General features: G+C 42.6%; 1 protein-coding gene across 3 annotated transcripts in view; it reads left to right on the top strand.

Annotated features, from left to right (window-relative positions):
* ANKH (ANKH inorganic pyrophosphate transport regulator) overlaps positions 1–25,200 on the top strand; it is a 103,186-nt gene that overhangs the window by 40,918 nt on the left and 37,068 nt on the right. For 2 of the 3 annotated variants that reach the window (XM_009472042.2, XM_087760967.1), the window contains exon 2: positions 18,661–18,877. In XM_009472042.2, coding sequence (XP_009470317.1) covers positions 18,661–18,877 — 217 coding nt within the window. Of the gene's footprint in view, positions 1–2,066; positions 2,281–18,660; positions 18,878–25,200 lie in introns of all 3 variants that reach the window. The other variant, XM_087760959.1, reaches the window with a different exon arrangement.

The raw sequence follows: 25,200 nt of genomic DNA, 5'->3' as shown, positions 1-25,200 counted from the left end.
AGTATGTAACGTAGTCAGAATGCACTGGAGTACCGGCGCCAGCAGTACTCCCACAGACCTGTGCAAAGGCGTCCGCAGCAGACTGGGATTTTTTGTGAGCTGAAACCAGCAGTCCTGCTTCCCACTGACTTGGTAGTGTTCCACCATGAGATCCGCTGTCGCCTCGAAAATAAAATGTGCGTGTACAGCCAAACAGGCTCATCAAAAGAGCATTTGCGATAGGCGTGCAGCTTTGTTTCCCCCAGTTGACTTCGTGGTCTCCTCTGTCCTTACTGCTGTTGGTAGAGATGCAGAGGTAGAGATGCAGCAGATCCCTGCTGCAGTGGAAAAGGGAAAAATAATGACGCTCTGCCAAAGCCATACGTTGCAAGTGTTTTTTGGTCTGAAGTCTTCAAGTCTCTTCCTCTGTAAGCCTAATAAGCCTTTTCTCACAGCATCTTCCAAACCTGTCCTCTCCCTCCATTCCACATCTGCCGGTGCCCGCACGACTGCCTGTATGTTTCTGTACTGTTTGCTGCTTCCCTGCTAGCAGCAACTTGCTTTCCTGTCGCAGGCTTTCTGGCAAGCGGGCAAGCTTGGTAAGTGTGCTGAATTCACGTTGCTGAGCATCCCAAAGAACTCGCTGACTTGTTACCAAATCAGTAAAACTTAGTGTCCAAAAATGTTTTTAATGTTGTGAAACATACGGACTTAGACTGTACGTACGGCTTCAAAACAGAATATCCATTCTTGGATATCCATTCTATTTATTCCAAACTACTTTGTCCTGATGAGAAATCATAATCTTCTATGGCATGACATAATGCTGGCACTGAAATAACTGACAAATGTATGATATTGTTAACATCAGGTTCTGTAGGAGCAGGAAAAAGAAAAGACTTCTGGTTAAAGGCAATTATTGAGATTACTGAAATGCCCTCTAGTACCAATATGATTAAGGTATTTTTGTCTAGGTCCACTGTAGGCTTGCTTTGCAGTTTACTAACTTGCTGTAGACAGACAACCCAGCCTGGAATCAGAAGGTTGGAAAGCCCCTTGGCGAGGGCTTCCAGAGTCCCAGGGACAGTGGCTCGCTCACCAGCCTCTGCGCAGCCCCCCGCCGTAGCTGTGGCACCGTGGCTTGCTTCACACGGCGTACAGTCCTACGGTACAAAGCCTTTTTGAGTTCATGGGTGCTTTAAGCCACTTTAGTTCTTCTAGTCTCCAGAGAAGAACAGAAATCCTGATCTGAAACAGTATTTTTAAAATGAAATAAATAAAGAGCATTTATACAATTCTTTCATCATAGCACGGTGTAAACAGTGAAATACTCCAAATAAACATTGCTCCGGTATGTAAACTTGCCTGGAAGATTACAGCACCTTTGTGAACAGCCCTCAAATATCCAGCATAGGAATTTAGGACAGAAAGCAAAGGCTATTACTTAACTGAAACTTCAAGACTGTTTCACCTAACAGTGGTAAGAGAAACTTGTCCAAATCATACAAAACAAGACATGTGACTTTTGTCATGATCACAGGTAGCAGGACTGAGAGTCAACAGCACCCTTTAAAAGATATTACCTTTGGAATATTAAAAGCAATATTAAATCAAACAAAGCCACGCTTAGCATCACCACTTCAAGTAGAACTGTACCATTCCTTCTTTCCATTGCTGATATAATTTTGTCTGCTTAAGTTTGTGACGCTGGACAAGATGAGAGGGGGAGGTCTCAACACTCATTACGTCCTTCCGTGTATTCCGGTAAGACACCTGGGGAAGCAAAAGCACTCAAGAACAATTATTCCTCAAGGGAAAAACACTTTTTGGGTTCCACTGAGTGCAGAGGCTACTGGATCAGGTCCTACCACTTGCATAAAATAGCATTTTAAGTACATTTGCTTACCATTCATGAAACATGAGTTTGAAAAAAGAAGCTTATGTTTCAGGTTATTATCATACTACCGGTTGGAGCCCCATCTCAAGAAGTCCTTGTGGCTATTGTAAAATTCTAACCAAAAAATACAATCGCCTTTTTCAAAGGCCTTTAATTTTTTTCCCTTTTTTTTTTGTTTTTTACTTTATAGCCCTTGTTTCTTTCCCAGAGATGCTTCTGACAACACGGCTTGATATTTAATGCAGCTCCATTGAGTCCTCCAGAAGCCTTTCTGCCCATCAGCTGGCACCTGCCCCTGTGCTGGCTGCAAGGGCGAGCGCTTTCCCACTGCGGTCAGCAAGGATGGCCCTGGCTGAGTGACCGCCCGATTGCTTCCCGTTCCCGAGAAATTAATGCAGACTGCAGTAAGTCAGCAGACTGGGTTGTACCTTCCCGCGCCCTCAGCTTCACTGCTAGCTTGATATAAAGGCTGTCACTCCACCAGGTCTGTTGGGAGGGGTCCTCTGTCACTGAAATGCCCCGTATGGGGCTGGAACGTGGTCTAGGCTGAGCGTTTGCATTGCGAGTCTCATTACACGAGCATGAAGAGTGTGCCAGTTCCTCCCGCCACAGCCGTCTGGGGTTCAGCAGAAAACTTGGGGGTTTACCATCATCGACAGTACATCCATTAGTGCTGTAGATCTTTCTCCAGAAGTCTGAGAGCAGAGGGGGGAGACAGTTGTGCTAGCCCAAACTGGGGCTCAAGAGTTCATCCCCAAATTGGGGGGCAAATAAATACCATGACCAAAAGAGGTTCGAACTATTCTTCTTTGTCCTATGCTATTCGGGTTTCAAGATAAGCATGCAACAGAGCTTCAGAATAGAACTGCCTTTTAATTTTGCAATGCCTGTCATTCAAGGCTCTTGGGTTATAAATCCCCCCAGTTTCAGGGAGAAAAGGCTTAATCCACTAGATACCACTGTGACAAGCATCTGCTTCCTCAAAAGCATCTTTATTAAAAGGAATCAAGATAGTCTCCTGGGGGAAAGACATCACGAAAGCTCTGTAATAAAAAGAAATACCTTATTTTCCTTAAAGCCTTTTAATCAACGGCAGCAGCTTTGTTACTGGCTTCAAAAAAAGAACTTATACTATTTGAATATGTAATTGAGTGGGCCTGTCTTTTGTTCAGAGTGAAATAAGCCATATAGCTAAAAAAAAGAAATTAAATTCTTCACCCAGATTTTAACCGTATTTGTTTAAGAGATTGTTAATTGAGTTACAGAATTATTGAAGCTCATTTCCTACTATAAAATAAGATTTTTGGCACTCTTGCCTGGAGTTGACAAATCGGTCACACTGGTAGCTTAAATTTGCAGTGACAGCAACAGTTCCTCTCCACTGTAACCTCAACAAAGGATTTTCTCCAATATCAAACACTAAAATGAGGTCGAAACATAAAGTCAGGTCTTCCAAAAAGAGAACACAGAGGTAGTAAGGGAGTTGCCTCATAGACAATGAAATATGCATGAATAGATATATATATGTATATATTTCCTCTACTTCTAAGTTTATGAAAATACAGTGCTTTTGTTATGCTTGAGGCAATTTGGTCTTACCCCATGGCAGGGCAGGAGGCAATCTGCAGTGCTTTTAAAGCTAGTTCAGCTATCTGTGATGAGAGCCGAGACGCAAGAACAGCTGGATCCCACCAGGGTCCGGCTCGGCCGGCAGGCGAGGGAATGTGTACGTGCCTGCCCCACGCCTGAGTGAGATCCGCCGGGGATGCAGCCGAGGAGGGAGAGGGTGAGAGGAGGAAAGCATGAAGAAGGTCTAAAAGTGTCTGAGGGTGGGCAGAGGTGAGAAGCTGTTTTCTGTGATACCGTCTACTGCTCTTTGGTAAAGTGCATGATGTCCTAAAGAAAGCTGAATCTGTTGCTGTTAGATCAACCCACAAGGGACAAACCCATGGGGGTTTGTATGTTACCCACCAGCAACAGGCATAGGAGCATGTTTTCCTGGGGACTGGGCTCCAGAGCTCACTGGGGGTTGAGGGTCCTGCCCTACACTGTGGTCACGGTAGAGTAACCAATTTCGGGAAATTCGCTGCCTGCAGTAAATTTGGGGTGACCCAAAGGAAAGGTTCTTTTTGGATCATCTAACCTTCAGGTTAGACTATTCAAGAGACGTGTCATGACACCTGTTTTCACTTTGCTCTTATCACAGTCGTGTTTTTGACTCTTTGGGGCAAAGAGTTTCAGATAGAGAGTTTAGAAATGATATGTGCTGTGCAGCATTGCTGAAGTCTTTATAATAGCTGGAGTAGAGAACTATGGTTTTACAGTTCTAGTAAGCTGGTTTTCAATGGCTGTCTCTTCAGGGTCACCACTTCCAAATGACAGTGCTTTGGAGGATGATCCCACAGAACTCCTACAGCTCTTAGACTGCAGTTCCTAAGCTAGAGCACTTCTTGCGTTCCAGCAGAATATAACCTGGTTTTAGCTCCAGTTATAAATTTTCCTTAGAGACCTGTGACTAGTATGAACAAGTTTCTTATTCTAGCCTGCTCGGAACAAACAGATTATCAGCAGGAACATGATCAGAGGGAGTAGCAATTAAAACCATCGCACGGCATTATCTCAAAGAAATTTTCATTTTCTTTGCAAGCATAACTTCCAGCTGTTGTTGTAAGACATCAACCAGTGTTGACTGCTTCAAAATATTTCAGATGTTTGCTCCTGCTACCACTCTGGAAGGTCTGTTCCAGGACCTCATTTCCCTGATGTCCAAAATAATTTATTTGTCAAGACCAGTATAGACTAATTTGTTCCTGACCGGCACCTGGAGGCTCAGTCATCTTTGTGCCTTCCTGGCAGTTCCCAGAAGTGTTCCACAGTGGCTGTGAATATCCTCATTTCAGTTTTTCTACCACACAAGTCGAAAAACAGAGTTCTGTCAGGATCACTGTGTGCTGTTGGCTTCATGCATGCTTCTGCAATGTTTGTATTCTAGTATTACACACCACCCTTACAAGAGCTTCAGCGTGATATTTACCCCAAGATGGTATGTCCATTGCGGTCCAAGTTTGCGGCCTTAGCATCATCACATTTCAGAAGGTGTTTTGGGAGCACTTAATGCTTTTGCCTGACTGCCCTGCAAACCTGAACAAAGCAAGTCCAGCAGCCTCTAAGGGCTAGAGTTTCGCCAGCACAGAAGCTGGAGTCCGTGGAAATGTGATGATGGGCAGAGCATCCACTGCTTTCTATCGGTCCATCTCATCATGCTTTAAAAATGGAAGTATCTACTGTGGTTATTGTTTTAGGTAGAAAAACAGTGCTTCTAAATAAACAAAGAATGAGGATAGAATATGTGTGCAAGTTACACAGGCAGCAGGGTTTTAAACCCTGTCGTTAAGCCCCAAGGATGAAGCCAGTAGAGTTCCTTGTGCTACACTTTTCTGAGGACCTGCAAACACAACGTAAGCTATTTACACCCACAGTTTCAGAAACTGAAGCTGAGCTGAAACGTGTCCTTTGTTTCCTGCTTTATTGCGAAGCCCTACCAGAGTTGTCAGGGCAGTCAGACAGAATGCAGGCAGTTTGGGTAGATCATCACAGAAATATGCCGTGTTTGGGTTTGTGTCCCCCTCTGCCAGTTTTCAAGTTTTGTTAAGGCAAAATACAGCTAGTTACAGAGACCATCAACTTGTCGATGGTAATGTTGGTCCTTCTATTATCTTTTTTTCTTCTTTTTTCCTTCTTTTTTCCAGCCTTGTACCCTGTATTGTATTTTATCCTCCTGGCATTGAAAATTTCAGCAAAAGATAAATTTTAATCCATTGTTCTTGTAGACAGGGAAGTGTGGTGAAGAATTCACTGAGTAAAAATAGCTTATATTACATACTACACTATTAAAGCAAGCCAGCTCAATTTTTCAATCCCCACAACAGCAATAGTGTGACACTCAACTCGACTCTCTCCCCCTTGGTAAGGGTCTTGGCAGGGTGCCCATCTGAAGCTAATTTTGTGTTTCATATTACAGCAGCTCAGACATAAATTTTAGCTGTGCTGAATTAATGTTTTACATCCTGTGCACTTCCCTGCATATCAGCAAGAGGTCAAAAACCCCAGGTATGGAGAAGATAGAAAAGAGATTGCATCTCCTCTGACTTTTTGGAGATAGGGTGTTAAATGACTGAGGAAGCAGAACAAGACTGGTCTGGGGGTGCGGGAAAGTGACAGGAGGCTGTTCACCCAGGGAAACCTCTGCACAATGTAGAGTACCGGTGTGAAAGAATGGTAGATAGTGTATCTTCATTGCATTTCTTACCACTTTTGAAATCCAGGAGTAAGGAAATCCATTATTTAAAACCAGTGACTCAGACAGAGAATCTGCGAGGCAAAATTACCGGTTGTGCTACGACGTTTCAGCATCAGTTTCACTTAAGCTTCTCGGAATCTGTCAGTGTTTTTACTGAACTTAACAAGTCAGGTTCTTGTGCTTGTATAAAATAAATGAAAGAGAGCTAATAAGTTTTAACTATGCAATTCAAGTCGAGGAGTTAGAAGGAGTGGGTTAGTAGAAAAATGTTCATTGCTATTGAAAGAATCACTTTTAGTAAGAAGGGATCGTTGCATCAGGTCATAAGGAATGCAAGAATGAGAAAGGATGTCAGCAAAGATAGTTTTAAGCTTGTAGTTAAGTCTGGTGTAGGCACAAGGCTAAGAGAGCATTGAGCTTATATATCAGATGTCTCATGATGGCGGGTGCTGCGTTGCTGAAGGTGTCTGTGGAGATGCTGTTAGGCAGCAGAACCCATTTAAGAATTACTGCGGCACCATGTACAGCTCCTCGATTAATGGAGGAACCCATCCAGCTGGAAGAGATATAAAAATATATATTTTCTTGAATTTGGATTTTGTGAACGCAGGGGTAGACATCTCTGAAATTAGATTAAGCATCGAATGATACCACATAGTTGGCATAATCAAGAACACGCACAAAGTCACTTGTGACTGCACTTCTGGTTAAGACTCACCCCTGCCAGCCCCGCAGAAATAAAAGTTACAAGGCTTGCTACAACTCCACGGGTGTTTCCAAGTCTCTTCTTCCCTGAGGAGAAGGCTGCCTAGGTACTGCTTAAGGAATGCTTAGTAGAAGCATTAGCCAAGGATTTGGTGAAGATGTAACAGGATTCATTATTGCCAGGCATTTAGAGGTTACTCCAGCGAACCCCTGGCTCTAGGGTTTGTCTGTCCCAGTATATTCGGAAAGAACGCCTTTTTGTCTCCCTCAGTAACTTATGTGTTCCCAGGAGGTACAAAGGAAAAGCTTGAGATGTTGATACATTTTCCAGTTCTCCTCTTTATTATCGAATCCAGTAAGGACAGAACATATCTAGCCTGATTGCATTTCAGATTAATTGGTATTTTACCTGTATTTCCATTACCATGGAAAGCCAGTTACTATTATAACAGCAGCAGTTGGGCTCCCAGCTGCCATGAGATCATATAAGCAACAGTAATCAGGTTCTCCCATGGCCTCCCGCTCTTCTAGGCCAGAGAGGGTATTTTCAGCCTTGCTTGCGTAGAGATATTACTGTGCTTCCCCTTGTGAAAGATAGGGGGTTTCAAAAAGAGTGCATGATTTCAAGAGAAACTTCTTAGTTATCTGTGCTCTGTCCACCTACCGCCTGGAAAAACCCGTGTGCCATAATTTCATTGTGAGTTGACTTGTTGACTTCATGTCATTGGATACCAAGAGAAGCAGTCGAGCTATTTTTAAAAGGAAATGTTAGCCAATCCTGTCAACACCACCTGCAAGAACTGGGACTGGAGTTCAAGGTTCTCAAAACTTCGGCTGGGGGCGTAGAAGACTAGATTTTCTGAGAGAAAAAATTTACTTTGGAGAAAGTCTACCCGTTCTCCTTTTTGTCTTCCTCCAGTCTCACGTCTTTACCACCCACTTCCCATTTATTTTAAACAGGTACATTAGGTCAAAATCTAGAGGCAGAGAGGCAGAGTTACCAGTGTAGTGAGACTGTTGCTTTCTGCAGGTATCGGAGTATTGGAAAGTGCTGTAATAACCGAAAGTGCTTCAATGCGTGTTTTGCAATGAATTCACCAGCCCTAGAGAAAGGAAATCAGTGTCACTATCCACAGTTTGTTTCCAATTCAACTGAATAACTTCGATCTCCTACTAATAAAGCTGGTACAAAGAATAAGAATGGAAAGGAAAGAAAAACAGGTACAAATTAAAGGTTTTCTTACTGATGTTATGGACTTTGTTTACTATGGGTGTTTCCAGCAGTGGAAACACCAAGTTTGTATTTGGGCTGGTGATCTGGATGCCCTCTATTTGTGGCTTCTAAGCAATTAAGACATGAGCTAATCTGGCAGCTCTACACTTGCAGTCGCAGGGACTCGCACCTAACAAACTCTGCTTTGTGTAGCCCAAACTGTGCTTTGCCTAGCCAGCAGCATGCTGGAGGGAACAGCTGCTTAATGGTGGGCCTTAACCAGCTGTGCTCCCTGCTCCTGACACAACAGCTGATGAAAATCACAGACCTCAAATATGTTCTGCTCGGCTGACGTTGGGCAAAGCCCTGGAACATAAGTAACAAGTCCGTGCTGGGCCACATGGGGAGGTAAATGCTTTAAGAATAAGCTAATGGAGAGCAGATCATTGCGTAGTGCACTAAGTGCACATAAAAGGTAGGGCTGTACGACGCGTTCAGGGGCAGCTGGGCAAGCTCCCACTTCTCAAGTCAGGCACAGAAGCCTTATTTGATGGTTATGTGTATTTTTTGTAATCACAGTAGCCTTGACATGTACTTTATAGATTGTTCTTTTTTTTTTGACATAGTGCAGTATTGAAGAGGATGAAAGACCAAACTGCAATTATTTGCCTTTCTTCTTCGTAAGCCCAGCCATGTGACAAGTCAAGAATTTTGTGCATTTGCTCAGCAGGGTCCTTACCTCTCCTGTCTGCAGTGAGAGAGAGAGAACGTTTACCCAAGCTGAATGAACAAAACCTGCAGACACTTGCTTCAGTTTGCTTTAGCCTTTCATCATGTACAAGTAATGTTCATTAAATGGCAGAGACTTGGTCGCTTTACGTATTTTGCCTAGCAGGCATATGTGATGACACTTCCAGGGAGCTCTGAATGACTACAGGAGCTCCACTGACAACAGAGGGGTTGCAGTTTGCAAGCTACGGTCACTTTGGTCTGCTGCTGGCTGCTGATGAATTTGAACTACACTGGGGGTGGGAGGGACAGGCAGACACCAAAAGATAGCCCCCCTTAATTCTGACATTTTCAACTTCTGAGTAACTAACTTGTGCTTTAGTCACATCTGAAAGTGATTTAAGGACTATTTTTGCACAGTGAGTGTCTTCCGTTACAGCCCTGTTAACCGAAACTGTTTTGGTCCCATGCTGCGCGTTGTCACTGAGGCTGAACTTCACCGTCTTCTGCAGCCAAAGCCTAGACATCTACCACTGAACTAAGTGTCTCAAGGGGTTATTTCCCAAAGGAATCAGCTGCTGATTTCACAGAAGGTTCCCCTCACAGGACATCCATCTTGGGAGGCTTTCACTTCTTTTTTACACCAAACCCAAAAATAGCTGTTTGCATGGCCATACTCCAAGAAAGTAACCCACCCTCCCCAAGTGACTACCAGTTTTGACTGTGGCAAAATTGGTAACTCTGAACAATAGCAGCAGTAGGGTAATCTCTAGAGCAGCCATGAAATAGTAGGATAGTACGTGTGATGATATTAAAATATTTTGCTGCAGTATTGACAGCCTCAAATTTGATTGTTGGCTCTCGCAGACTTTGCAGGGTGTAATTATTACATCCCTTACCTTCCACATGGAAAGAGAATTGAGAGGAAATGCCAATTATTAGTCTTCCAAGTAGGAGGACATGGGATCTTAATCGCTAACAAAGAGTGGGAAGTGTACAAAAATAAGAGCGATGAAGCAATAAAAGCAAATTTTACAGATCTGGCCTCCAGGGTACTTCCCACAAGAGCCAACATAGGAGAATAAACCACCTCACAGTTCCTGGGAGGAAGTAGTCTTTGTAGGGTACTGCATCTTCAGTCCATGGAAAGAGAAATGCTTTCCCTTTTGCTTTGAGCTAATGATACAGATAGTGTTTCCTTGTCTCCTGGCACCTTAAGGACTTCAACCTACTCAGTCTCTGCTGCATGGTGCTTGACCTTCCCTGCTCTAAGCTTAATGCCCAGGAGCACACTCAGCACAGCTGAAACATAGACAAGATTTCTGTGCAGTTAAAGTAGTTTAACAAGTTCTACTGAACCTGTGCAACTCAGAGTTTGCAGATGCTTGGCCAAGTTTTGGTCTCTTTTAAAGGCACTTTTGATAGCCTCTGCCAAATTTCAGAAGTTTTCACCAAATTCTGCACGTGTTAAGATTTTTTTAATGTGAAAAGTTTAAGGAAAACGGTTAAAAATCTACAAAGCCAGGGACAAACCTCATTAATTTTCCTTATTCTCGCAATGGGCAAAAATATTTTTGCAGATACATTAAAATATTTGCTTGGACTTTTTTTTTTTCAATTTGGGTCTTTGTCTAGACTGAATTTTTTTTAAGGGGAAAAAGTAGACTTGTATTGGATACAGGGTCTTGTAATTGGGAGTGTCAGGTAACCTTATGTGAAAAAAAAACGTTTAAGAGAAGTACTTATAACATGTGAAACAATGAGAACGCAAAAGCCTAGCTTCATATGTAATGCATGAACTTAGAAATACAAAAGAAACAAATACAGCATTAAATTACTGAAGAATACTGTTCTACTGTATGGTAAGTTATATCTATGAAAAAGCTAATAACAGCAGAACAGGAAGGGTGAAAATTGGAAGGCAAGTGGGGCTAAATAATTTCTTGCCATGAGGTGAAAATACAGGTGAATTATTGTCAAGGAGAAGATCTTTGGTGAAAGACAGCAGCGAGGAGAAGTGGTACAGAGCGATGAAGCAAAAGAGGCTTCGGGAAAGGAAGGGGAAATGTGGGAAATGGAAATCCGGGCTAATGCTAGGACCGCGGCCTTTGCTGGCAGGAGAGCGTGTTTTAACGTGCAAGGGAGGTGGCCATGGATCTTCGGATGCCAGTTCTGGTTACATGCTAAGGTTCAGAGGGAGGGCGGCCTCTCAGGGTGGCTGCCCAGGGAGGGTGTGGGGTCTGCTCCACACCTCCCAGATGTTCCGCCTGGGGCAGCCGTCTAAGCTGGCCCCCAAGGGCCCCTTACAGCCCGAACCTGCCTGTGCGCTTCGGAGCCTAGTGGGAAGGTGTGATCACGGAGAGGGTGGCAATCTCCGTTTCAGGAGGTGAGAGACGCGAGGAGTATTTCAGCAGGGACTGAGCTAATGCTAGTAAAAAGGCAATATGCCAGAGTTGTGAGAGACTGACAGGTATGGGACCTGTGTAGATTAAATTTGCTGTGTGCATACAAACAAGTCTTATAACAGTCCTTGCAGAGATTCAATTTATAAACATGAGAAAATGTGATTTTATGAAATATGCAACTGATGATAGTAAATCAGCTTACTTTTTACTTTGGGGGTATAATGTGAGGAAGAGAACAGAGTCTGTTTCTGTGAGAAATTAAAAACAAAAGAAGGAGCATTGCTGCAGATACTATATCACTTGTGATTAAGGCAAATATTCTTTGTGTGTATATACATATGATATGCATTTGTATCCTCCTCAGTGTTTTCTAGCGCTTAAAAGTAATCAAAATGGAATTTGGTGAAGAAATGATAGCTATTCCACAGGGCATTTTGAAGAGACAGGAAGCCAACCTTCTCCTACTTTTATGTGTCTCAAATTATATCTTAATTTTTTTTGTCTGTACTCATAAACTAAGAAACAGAAATAGTTTTTGAAAGAAAAGGAGTCTCTGGCCTCCATGTGAAGAAGATCTGGAGGCAAATAACCTCGGCCTGGAGTTAGCCATGCTTCTGTGATGTGATCACAAACGCTTCTCACCTTTGTGGATGAGCTCCAGGGAAACCTGAATGAAAAGCTCACATACCGCTTTGAGAGCAAAGCATTCCCTTGCGAGTTTAACCTTAAATACATTTTGGACAGTTGATTAGCATCAGCCAGAGGATACCAGGGAAGTCATAATGCAGGGGAGTATCTCTGACATGTTGATTTTGCTTCTGTCCTGTGTCCCGACGAGCACTGCTTGCCTAAAAAGGCCAGGAAAAGTTAATGGTTATGGTGTCACCTCAGGGGATGGATTTCTCCACAGCCGTCAGTGGAAATGGCAGTGGTTTAGGTCTCGTTCATGCAGGTGTCAGCCATCCCCATTCAGTAGACACTACCTGGGGAATATGTCCTGAAGGGCTTCCCACCGTCATGGCTCATCGCTCTCTTGGCTCCGGGATCACTGTTCTCTATGTCCCGCAGGGAGGCAGCCATCTGCAGCGACTGATTCCCCCCTCCAAGATTGCTCCCTGTTGTAAACATTCTGGCACTTGGTCAAATGTAGTTTTGAATGAGGCACGTTTTGCCTTCACGGAGTCCGGTTTCTTTCCTGTGGTCCTGCGCCATTATCTTCTCCAGTCTGCTGTGTTTTTTGTATTATTCTCTGCCTTGTTCTGCTGGTTGTTGTTCGTGAATCTACACATAGGCTGTAGGTACCCTAGGGTAGTGTGTCGCAGCTACTCTTCCAGCACCCCGACACGTCCTCCTCTGCATTAGTTCTTGCAATGGGAAGGACTTCCCATTTTCACTGACTTCACTGTTGCCACCGCTCCTGTTCTTACACCTCCTGGCTGTGCCTGTTAGGAAGTGCTGTTCCCTGATGTATCCCAGGTCAAGTGAAAGCTCCAGGTGCTCAAAAATTATGCTATTTTGGATTTAGAGTCTTTATTTAAACTTCTCCCAGGACACACTTTCATACAGCCTTGACATTGTATAGTGAGTGGATAGTGTCAACAAGTAAAATGGAGAGCCTGGTCGTGGTCACAGAGTAGCAGGCATTTCAGATAAGAGTAGGAATCATGCAAAAGTGTTCATTGCTGCCCAGGAAAGTGAATGGGGAAAAAATTGTTACTGATTGCATTCTGGTCTTCATGGCTTGTTTTTTTTGTTTCACAGGGTACATGGACTTTCTTCTAGGCCATGTTCTTTTTACCTAAGCAGACAGAGTAAATTCGATTGAAATTTTGGTACACTAACATTTTTTTTAAGATAAAGCTGTGATACCTGCCCTGCATTTCCAGTTTCTTTTGAATTAGGAAGCAGCAAGAGACAGAAGAACTTCAGCTCTCATTTTCAGGGCTCTTCAAAGGATACCACGGAGGTGTCTAGGTGTCCCTCTCCTGGGATAGGTATCTCTTCTTCCTTCAGAATGGGGGTCAGGGCTGCCGTCTCTTGCTGGAGACTGGGATTATTTCAGTGGGTCGAACTGATGTCAGCACTTGCAGCGCTGTGGACAAGGGTGACTAGCTGTTCTCTTAGGGCCAGCTTTAATCAGGGGGCAGGGGGGAAGTCAAATATTTTCATAGTAGGCTAATAGGAATTGACCTCAGATGGCATTTCAGTCACCTGACACATGATCTACAACAGATGCTGACCCAAAATTCGAGATACTGAACTAGGGTTAAAGTGTTGCAAAACAAAGCAAAACAAAACCCAAACCAAAAAAAAAAGGCCCAAAACAATGAATGCTCCTCAGTCATCCTTTTCAAGCTACAAGGTCAGACTCCCTCTAGCCCTCAGGGCTCTCTCTTCATACACTATGTTTGGGGAATGTTCAGCCAGTATAAATGTGTGCGTGCTATTTTTACCCCATTTTCTCCCACTTCTCTGTCTACATCCATGGAAGTCTTACACAGAACACTAGCTATTTGCCTCAAATTGCCTACCAGTGGCTCCTGCCTTTACGAGAAACCCAGCCAGGAGCAGAGATGCAGATGGGTTAACACTCAGGTAGCACCGACACAGTGGTCTGATTATGCCATGCTTATAGAGCATCGGATCTGTCAGGTGTCCTTCTGGCAGTGCAGCTGATGACAGAGGGAGACAGAACAGCCAGAGCCAACTGGTACATTTGATGCTGAAGATTTCATTGTGACAGGATTTAGTAAATGAAAACTCAGCCGACAATCATCAGGAGAGGGATTATTTGACACAGGAGAAAGACTGTTCCCTACGTCAGCTTGCTCTGGATACTTTGGCTCTCTTCCATTTTCTTAGCGGAGGGCAGATAGGAAGAAAGATGTAGGGAGAGGGGGAACCAAACATACATTTAGCCAAGTTACTGCCAAATTGAGCAGGTTTTTGATGTCACCTTTAGGTACAGCTGGAACAGACTCGAAAAGAGCTCAGACAGAATCCCAGCTTCAAACTGAAGAAGCCGTAGGAACGTGCCAGCTGCCACTAGGTCACAGTCTGCTTTTCTAGGATAAGCAAAATTGAGGACTGACAAGAATTAAATTTCTTGGATTTTACTTGCTATTATTTGAAACACATGCACTGGTCAAGTATGGACTGCATAGTCAATAGTTAACTTCAAATGAAGTAGAAAATGTACCCTTCTAATTAGATATAGACTATTGAAATTGTGTGCAGTATGTAGGTAATAAAACATGTTTAAAAGCAGAAGAAAACATATACAATAGGTGTGGCTTTCTCAGTGGATTTTTTTATGCTTTTATCTGTCTAATGCAATACAAAATAAAACATCAGTCATCCAGTAGTCTCTGGGAGGGGAGGATCACGTGAGAAATGGTCAAACTCTATAGAACCAGCTTAAGAGACAGACTTTGAATTTTCGGCAACAGAGCTGTGTAGCTGTAGATTGGAACCAAACCTTTTCTGCCAACATTAGTGAATAGTACTGAAAGCTCATGCAAAATAGGACAAGCTAGACCCTTGACATTTTTCTCACAATTGTTGCTTTTTAAATCACTGCCTTTGCATGCAGAAGTTTGTTGGATTCATCCATTATGCATGTCCTAGAAATCTGATAGAGCTCTCATATGTTCCTTCTAAGAAGATAAAGCCAGCTGCAGTACCCAATTGTAAAGATGTTGTTAGTGACTTGAAATGCCATTAAGTGTATTATTTGATACTGCTCTGACTTGAATCTTTTGGATGGGAATTTAAAAATGTTAGTCCTCTCTGATTTTAGTGAACATTAGAGACAGCACACAATTATTCATAAGAAAGGGCTCAAGGGGTTGTTTCTGGGTCCTATAGTAAAGATTTCATCTTTCTGCTGATAACATAATGTGTTATAGAAGACATTGCATAGAAGTAGCTGTAGATCTTGGTGCCTGCCTTTTTGAGAAGTGTTTTAGGAATGTGACTTGTTTCAACTAACTTGTTCATGTACCTACCGGATTGTGGTCAGCCTGGAATTATTGTGTGGTTTTTTTCTGTTATTTCTAAAAGAAGGGTCAGCAATGTCAGTGGCTTTGTTTTAATCACGTTTGATGAATAGCGATTTGCTGTGACATTTTCACCTACTACTGTATTAGGTTAGCTGTTCATTAAAAACTCAGGAGAAGGTGCCATCAACAATAGTCTTTCTTCCAGCATCTGGATTTCCTAGTTCTCCCTCCAAGTTTGGTGTGAATAAGCCAGCTGAAAGTAGGATGACATCTGAAAAATGTATGATCAAGCTAACTTGTCATATTAAATACTGTCATAATTATTATTACTACCTAGTTCTGCGCGATTTCGTTGGCAAGCTACACAAATCTTTGTAGAGATATGCTCTGTTGTGTGTGACACAAACATGGAACACAGATGCTACTGATGAATTTTTGTTATTGATTTTTGTTGACACAAAAAGTGTACAAAATAGAGTCAGATAAAAAAATGGAGACCTTGCCCTGGTTTATGTTTTTCTTCCTTTATGAGAGATTTAATTGGAAATATAACAGGAAATTAGACTGGAAGATTACCAACTGCATGGCTGGCATGCCGTGAAAGATCAAGTGCCTGTGTCTTTCATTTTGCACCCCAAAGCAGCTTTATCAAGTGGCTGGGATTTCTTGTGGTTTTAAAGATACCAAATATGACATCAGCAGCTTCAGTAGCAAAAATATTCTAAGGTATGTGGGGTAGAAAAGCTACACTGGTTCTCATGCAGTGTTTGGAAGTTGAGGATGAAGAACCTTTTGCCTTGCCACCTTAAAGTGAAAAAGGAAAAAGAGAGCTACAGAAGCTAAACAGTCAGTACACAGCCCTGTTGACTGTTCATTTCCTAAGGATCTTTCCAAAGAAGCATTTAGGAGGATTGCTTTTTCAGGGCTAGCCTCTAGAGTATTTCATCGTGTCAGCCAACCGTTCCACAGAAGTATAAATTAATGGCAACATACCTCTTACAAAAGTCCCTTTTGGATTTTGCCAGTTTACCTTACCTGGTACACAGTGTGTCTCCGGAGAAAGTTACTCAGAAGTATCTACTTGGGTGTCATTTATTCATACAAAAGAGATCAGAGTTAAAACTGTAAAACCAGAGAGGGAGAGAAAGAAGAGTGCTCAAGTCTTTCTGTCTGTCCCACTTAGGTGGAAAACTGTTACCCCGGGGCCAAAGTCACGCGGAGCTAGTTTCACTGGCTTGAGGACTGTGCTCGGCAAAGATTTGTCTCTCTGCAGAGGGATCATAGTGCCATGCCTCTTGACAGAATGTCATTTCTTAAAGCCACATTTATCCCGGGGACCTTGTCAGAAGTGGGTTACCATCCTCCACGGACTCTGGTATTCAGTAGCTGTCCAAACCTGGAAGGAAGCACTTGCGCTTGTGAAACTGTGCTGGAGATAGTTCAGCTCTTTACATGTGACGAGAAGCTTTTAAACCAGACTACCTGAAATTGGTTACCCGCTTCTTTCGAAGTTGAAGCTGCCAGAAATATTTCACTGTTGACAACCGAAAAGAGGGGGAAAAGCCAGGACCAAGGGACCCTCTATATGACATAATCTAAGGCTATTTGCCTAGTACTGGCAACAGCAACAGGGAGCTTCAGCATCTTTAGGAAGTTTAAATGAAAAGATTATAACTCTGTATACACCTTGATATCGATCACAACATCATCACGAGCATCATCACAAAAGACAGCTAAACTTGACTATTCATTTCAGAGGCCACAGTCTTTTCCACAAACTGTTTCAGTACAGTTTTATGCACCCACTAGTGGTTTTGGCATCTGCAGATTAAATACAGTTTGAACTCTTATCGATGCAATAGATGGAATTATCTATACCCCAAAAAAGGTTGCATATAGCAGCTGCAGATATTCCATATCTAACACGTGGTATTTTCAGGAAGGGACAAACTGGAGCAAGACAGATGAAAACATTTTGAGCCTTAGGAGTTCAGGTCAGAGCACGTTGCAAGAGAGAGATTTGGCAGATATCAAGGATGGAGAAGTTGGTATTTTCCACAGCTTTTTGCTATGTTGACAGTGCAGCTTTAGTTATAAAAATTAAGCACATTTCACAGAAAGAGTAGAAAAGAACAGTAGGAAAAACACTCATTTCTCTGCGGGGATGTGGTTTCTTTTGAAGTCAATGGGAGTTGCTTGCTTATATGGTCTCTGGAAGGGAAAAAACAGTCAAAAAACTGCAACAAAAAGACTAAGCTTACATTTGAAATGGAAGGACTTCACCACAATTACCTGATGATACTCTGTCTGGTTTCTTCATTCAGAAAAAGCGGTATTAGAACTGCTGTGTAAGTGGATAGACTGAGATTGGAGGGTAGGTTGGCGAGATGTTCCTGGTTGGCCTCACTGCCATGGCCCTGTCAGCACACATCAGCTGTAACCCATAGGAACTAAATACTTGTGAAAACAAGTTGTATTTCATCCTTCATGCTTTTTGAATCTAATCTTGTTTTAACGGTTTGCTGGGTGTACCAGATGATTGATGCTGTCACACTGCAGATAAAATTTGTCATTCTGTCATTTTTATTCAATATTTTAGAAGCATTTTGGTGCAAGCTGGAATCTGAAGCAATGCTACACATTTTTTCTATGGCTCACCTTAGTTATAAAAATAATCCATCTAATTCTCAGTGATTCATTGGCAGACATTTCCTAAATACGGACCTAGAATGAATTAGTAGGTTAGTTGAACCTGAATATGTCTTGAAATACATGTGGTGTATTTCTTTTTAAATATGCTACAAGGAGATATAAATGAATATAGGATCAGAACCTTGTGAAATACATGAAAGGAGAAGACTTATGTTTTGTTGCATGCGTATTTGGCCTAGTTTCATAATAAACATCATAGGATAATATCAGCTATTCACAACAATTACATGGGATGTAATGAAAAGCTCATTACACTGAAAAAAGGTTTGAGCTCCTGAAATGTCAGCATATAATAATGTCAGAGTTTTTACCTGTAAAGATGGCCTGCAAGGACTGTGCTTTGTTCAATTCAGGGCTGGGGCCTCAAAGCGACATTTAAATGGTCTTGTATCATCCATGATTATTAGCAGGTCATAAAATTACTTTAAAGAGGAAAGAGACTGACTTCTGGTGTAGCAGGAGTTCCATTATATACTTTAGAAAGATATTTACCTTATCTTCAAGTCTACTTGACTTGAATTTACTGTCCATATGAAATTATGAAGTTGCCTGTGTCACAAGTTACAGGTTAGTGCAGCTGAACCCAGAGAAATAAGGTCTGACTCGGGGTGAAAACAATGAGCTGCACTTGCTTGTTCCTTTAGAAACCAGCTGCAGAAGATTGGTTTTGGTACACTTCCACATGTGCTACATTATTTGCTCTTTCTGTGTTTCAACAGGCCTTGAATAGGGGCATCGCTGCTGTCAAGGAAGATGCTGTGGAAATGCTGGCCAGCTATGGGCTGGCATACTCCCTGATGAAGTTCTTCACGGGTCCGATGAGTGACTTCAAAAATGTAGGTCTGGTGTTTGTGAACAGCAAGCGAGACAGGACCAAAGCAGTTTTGTGCATGGTTGTGGCTGGCGCTGTAGCTGCTGTATTTCATACCTTAATAGGTAAGGTCACTTCACATCTAATTAAGTCATCTTTTAATTTGCTTCCTTCTCCTGTTCTTCAAAATGATTAATCTGTAGGCTTAAGATTTCATTTGTTAGTGCAACAGGAGATGCAAAAGAGATTAAATCTCTTGGGCTGGTATCATGCCCATCCACGCAATTTTTATGACTTTTTAAACAGGTTGTTAAGTGGCAGCTTCCACCCCCAGGGCTCTCCTGCCTGGCAGCAAAACACACTGCTGATCTCTTTCAGTCAGGTGTGTGAGCAAAACTGTGGCAAGGTTGACAGGTTGCATGAAGCTGATAGCTCAGCCTTACTGTTAGGTAGTGAGGATCAACTAGCAATATCTGCCCAAATGGGTTTAGCAGGACTTCAAGCTGTGCTTGGTAGGGCTGTTGGTCAGAACTTGGTGGCATTGTCGGTGTGCTCCCTCTGTACCCCTTTCCTACTTATCTCACAGTACAAAACTCTGAGCAAGTAGGTGCCAGCATCCTCATTAAAATACCAGGTATTACTCCCTACTAGTGCTAGTCATCATCCATTTCTGTTGAATAATTGATCTGTAAGATAAGAAGTAGTTACTAAGAGCACTTTATGCCAAACTGAGACCGGCTCCCTGAGTGTACTCTGAAACAAAGAAAATACACAAGCAGATATGAACTGAACATAAAAAGTAAGGCAGCCACAGGATTTGCCAGTTTCTGAGAGCCTGGAGAAATGGGATATCAACCCAAGCATCAGCCACAGCAATAAAAAGCCACGTGACCTGGAAGACTCTAACTTCCTCCTCTCCAAGAACCATACCGGATTCGCTGCACCTTCTGGCTCATTCTACAGAGCCGAAACCTCTGGACCTCAGCAACAAGGAACAGGAGACGCTGGAGGAAGAAGCAGAGAGTGCATTGCATTCAACAGGTAAAATCCTAAAAGCTGGGAGCTCTAAGGGATGGGAGGAGGGAGGTAATGCAACAGCCTACAGGGGCATGTGTTGGTTGACAGGCAGTAGGGTTGAGTTGGATGACCAGCAGCAGGGGGTCATTCCATCGCAGAAAGATGGGAAATGCGAGTATGGTGGCAATATCCAGAATTGCTGTGAAATTACAGAGTGGCCTGGAAGTGAGGCACCATTCATTATCAAGCTGTTAGTATCTCAAAAGCCGCATGTGCTGCTGGTGAGCTTATAGAATAGAATAGAATAGAATAGAATAGACTATTTCAGTTCCTGCCAAAGTAGGTACAAGAGCCATCTGGTAAATACGGATGCCCCTGCTCTTATCCTTTAACAGGCTGCCAGCTATATTCACCAGCTTTATGTGCCTCCCAAGCACTCCAGGTTGCCTGATCATCATGTCTCCTGTTCCACCACTGATACAGCAGCCCTGTGCTGTTTACCTTTACTCCGTGTTACAGTCGTAATAAGTGCTTACAGTAATGGCTCACTAGCCATGGCAACTCTGTGCCAGGGATAAGCTGTTGCTAGTTTTATAAGCTGAATCCATGCACTCAAGTCAACTTAATTCACTGATATTGATTGGTCGCTTCCTCAGTATGTTTACAGTTGAGGCTGCTTTATTGAGTCAGTATTATAAACTTTGGGCCATTTGTACGTTTGGCTCTCATATTTCTGTGCTTGGAATGTTTCTTCAGCCCCCAGAGCTGCTCTTCTAGTTGCTCACTTGTTTTCCTGTCAGTGCTGATCAAAGTTTTTGGCTTTGCCAGCTGGATAAGGAAATACTTTCTAGTCGTCCAACATTTTATTTTAAGCTACGATAGATTTTAAGAAAATTTAAAGTATAACTATCAAATTTCCAGGTGAAAGACGTAGCTGGATTTTCCATGTGGGACTTCTTATTGAAGGGAGGTGTTTGAGGCAACCATTGGAAAACATGCCGGATAAGTTTCTTGCCTTTGCCTGGAAGTAGAGCCCTGCTGAGTTCAGAACCTCTGAAATGCCCTCTCTGCAGATATTAGGAAAAAAAGAAAAAAGAAGGCTGTACTTAAAGTACGTGCTTTAAAAAGTCCTGAATTAAAAGGCTTCACACAATCTTTCAGCTGCTTATGGCGGCAGACTGCAAAATATTTTTTAGTATTTTAACTTGTCTATGCCTGAAAATATGCAAAGGCCGCAGCAGAGGCTGGCGGAGCGCCTGAGAGAATGGAGTTAGTCAGATTCTAGCACCAATTGCCTGGGTGACGTTGCCAAGTTTTATGTTCCAAGTTTCCTTTGAACCTGTTTCAAGTCCTGATTATTCTTCTCTGACCCACAGATACACAACCTGCCTAGCAGGAGGAGGAGGCGGCTTCCAGTGGCAGACAGGCAGCCTCCTAGGACCTGCAACTACTCCCCAGCAGCTGCAAGCCTATCACAGGCTATCTACAGGAGACACAAACTGGGGTTACTGATGCTCAGCAGATGAAAAAGAGAAACAAACAGCGCTCAGGGGACTGAATTTCTTCCACATTCTGTATGTATGGGGCTAAGGAAGATGACATGACTGTCTGCTGTGGACTGTTGAAGCCCAGGATGGAACAGGGAAAAAAAGCCCAATGAAATAAGGAGGAGTACCGAAAGTCAGAAGGAGAAAAACAAGTGGTGGTAGAAACACAGTGACCACAGTGAATCATCACATTTCCAACTGTGATAGAGACTATTTGCAGTCTGCACACACAGCTCCTCACAAACAGCAGCCTCTACTTATTTAAAATATCAAAACAGACCGTTTCACCCACCTGACTCATGCTTCATTGCTTCAGCACCAGCTCCCCACCACTGCTTCCCCACTGGGGCTAATGCAGTCCTCTGTGGGAGTGACTGGCTGAGCCAAACCACTTCAACTCACAGTTGGAAGCTCTGGGTCCCTAAGTCATCACCCCACCACATTCCCATGAACATCTGCGAGGTCCTCACCAACAGTTTGTATCACTCCCCTGTACGGGTAGCAGTAAGATCCAAGAAACACTTTGAGCTTGACCAAAGGGATTTGAAACCATATTCTTGTCCTGCTTATAATGCTGCTGCAAACCTTGGTCAGTACAGTATTCCTGGATTTGCTGTTTCAGTTGCGATCTGGAAATAAAAGATAGTATGCTGCCTTCCTTCCCCTGTGCTATTATGGGGGCAGGTGCTGCCACCAGTTAGGGTTTCCTGGTGGGAAGTTCGCTATGTAGCCAGGGTCTAAAGCGTCTCGTTATTTCATAGATTGGCTTTTGGTGGGAATACTGGGCTGTGAGAGAAGGGATTCAAGACACTAAGCCTGCCTGTGCACATTTTTGACATCTTACCAAATAGTCAGCTTGACAGAGGAGAGAAATCATTTATATAACATTATGCTAACATAATGCATTTCATGGTGCTGCTGGTAAGCCCTCCATACTAAGTGGGTGCTTTTAACACCAGTGTCATGAAAGACGTGCACATTTTCTTTGGCAATAAAACAGCATTGTTCAGCCTTTCACTAGTTTACTGAGAAATAGTATACTGAGAAAGTTTATTTCCTTTTGCATATTAATATTACTTTCCACAGCTCTCTGAGGTTCTGGAAATGACAAGGCAGAAGTTGCTTTGGGGAAACATCCTCTTTGCTTAAGTAGGCATCTGTAACTGGTGCCCACTGCACCTGATGAAAAATTACATGATGGATCATTTGTCATCACCAGGCAAAAAAAGGCTGGAACTTTAGTAACCAGGCAAACCTATAGCAGACTGGATGGTCAAGACATGCGAGTCATTTGTTTTGTGCCATTTATTACTGACAGGCTAGCGGGCATGGGCCGCCCCCTGCACAGATGGCACGGGGGAAAACGTTAGCAGTTGCTAGTAATTCCACTGATTCTTTTGAACTTCCCACATGCATGGTGACTGCATGTACATGAAAGATCTGCATAAGAAGCGAGACATAGGTGTAATCCCACCACTTCCAGTGTAACGCTACTGGAATTTTCTAGAGACTAGGAGTTACAGAGTAGCTTATGACAATCATCTGAACTATTTTTTCCAATCAATCTTGTTCCAACATGCCCATTGTATTGGCTCGCACTAAACATTTTGCCCTGGAATACAATTATAGCACAGGAACACAAATCAGAATGTAATCCAGGCTTGCTATTTTTTTTCTTTCTAAAAGATGGTAAAACGTTATTCATTAAAACTGTGTCCTACTTCAGCATCTTCAGATGGCCATTGCTAAAGCAGTAACATGCTTCCCTAGCTGCCCCAACCCTTCTCCCACGACAGGGGCGGTTTCTTATCAGCCAAGTATTCAGGGTAAAGGAAGAAGGAAGAAAGCCTACGGCCAAAGCATTTGTGGATTTTAGGATAGCAATGATTGTTTTTTAGTTAAAACAGGCTAATTTTGAGACTTATGAGATGTTGGCCTACCTAAAGGTATTTTAGAGACCAACAGTCATTGATAGATTTTGGAAAGTCATCTAATGCAATTTTTGAACTAGAGCTGAGCACAGAAAGAGATGATTGCAGTAATCAGTCTGCATTGAGATGTTCCTAAGCTGTTTTTTTTTAAAAATTCATTTATTACTATGAGCAAAAAAATCAAAGCCTAAACCACTCTGATCATCTGGACTTTCACAAGGGGGACACAGGCTTTTGCTTCTGCTTTAAGTCAGGCTAATCAAAGACGTAGAGAAATCTATGTACCCTGTGCCATCTCCAAATGAAGATTTCCCAATCTTTTTTTTTTTTTTTTCCAAATTGGCATTTTCCTATCTGCCCAAATCACTTAGCTGAACAAACTCCTGACCAGCACCAGTTTTGGCCATGAGCCATCTTTCTGACAAGCAGCAGAATAGATTTTTACTTCTCAAGTCTCCAAGTTCTTTTTTAAAATTGGCAGCAAAGTATGAAAATGGAATGCATCTAAAAAGAACACACTTTAACCCGACAACATTTTTGGATTTTTTTTCCTCCAGTAAAGCTAATATTGACATATGTAACGCTGTGTCTTGAAGTAAATGGTATCACTTCCTATGAGGGTTTCTTCTTGTTTTCTTTATGATGTAAGTATAACATGCTGGGTAGTAGACAGCTCCAAAATGACTACGGTACAGCTGTTTGTTTGAGACTGCTGGCATCATTAAGAGTGTGTTCAGTTGTTTTAAAAATGTCTGAAGTATATGTGGTAGTTGTTGGAGAAATCGGTGTAGGGAAGAGGAGATCCAATTAGGTATGCAGTTTTCAGTGTCATTTCTTAAGCTTCTGGGTCTTAAAACTCAACTGGAAAAGCCAAAAGCAAGAATTTCTGCCTAAATTCTGTAGCAAAACTAATCCATAGATGTATCAAAATAAATGAGGTATTAGAGGAGAGCAAACAGGCAGCTTGTCTTGGAGTTGGACTTCTCTGTTTTGGTTGAAATGATGCAAGGAATGGGAAGAGCCATCTGCTTTAGATTCATGTAAAACTCTTCAGCTCTGTTGTCTGTGTTAATTAATTTTGTACCATGCTTCATAATAAGTTTGTAAGGTTGGCCAAGGTTAAGTTCTAATTGCATCAGCACTTGCTTTATTCGCAGCTCAGAGACACATGCCTGTATATTTGTCATTAAATCTCAGCTTGCTGAGTCCTTCGTTCTGAGGATAGAAGCATTCATGGACATCAGCAAAAGTGATTGTGTGCTTTCACTGACATGTGGAATAGTTGACTATTTTAAAACTAGCTTTTATCCTTAGCCATTATCATTTTAAAATCAAAATCACATTAAAAAGTGCAGTTAGACTTTTTTTTTGGATGGGGGAGAGAAAAAAGTATCTTAAAGCTTACAGGGCACAGTGCTGATATCCCTAGAAATCTTAAAAATGTGGTGCTGTGGGCTGTGGTGGTATAAGTCCCTTGAGAGTGCCCTGCCAATAAACTACAACCCTGTGGTGAACTGTCTGTTCCTAGAAGTGAGAGTAGTTCAGCCTCTGACCCCTGTGATTCTGTGCATTTTTCTATGATAGTAAACTTGGGGAAAAAAAAAAAATTCAAACATCTCAGTAGTTTTTAGAGCCAAAAAAGTTACTTATTACTCACTTTCTAAACACTTCAAAAGTCTCATTTAAAGCAGGCAAAGCCGAGCAGGTGAAGTGCACGGAGAGAATGGAGGGTGACTTCTGTGGCATGCTGTCTTCCCAGCACTGCAGTGCTGGTGGAGGCCCCTCCACAGCAGCAGGTTCCTTGGCACCTTGACTCTGATTCTGTCAGTCCCCACATGGGGAATAAGGCTGGTGTGTTTCCTGCAGCGGCTTTTAAGTTCTTGTGCAAGAGAAATGTAAAGCAACTTTAACGGAACCGGAGGCAGCTTGGTGAATCTGTCCCTCACAGGCGGC

This window comes from Nipponia nippon, unplaced genomic scaffold, assembly GCF_047370975.1.
Source record: "Nipponia nippon isolate SJK-2023a ecotype South Korea unplaced genomic scaffold, ASM4737097v1 scaffold_1, whole genome shotgun sequence".
In the NCBI taxonomy this organism is placed as follows: Eukaryota; Metazoa; Chordata; class Aves; order Pelecaniformes; family Threskiornithidae; genus Nipponia; species Nipponia nippon.
Note: the sequence above shows the minus strand (reverse complement) of the source record. Positions and strands in the feature narration are given on the sequence as shown.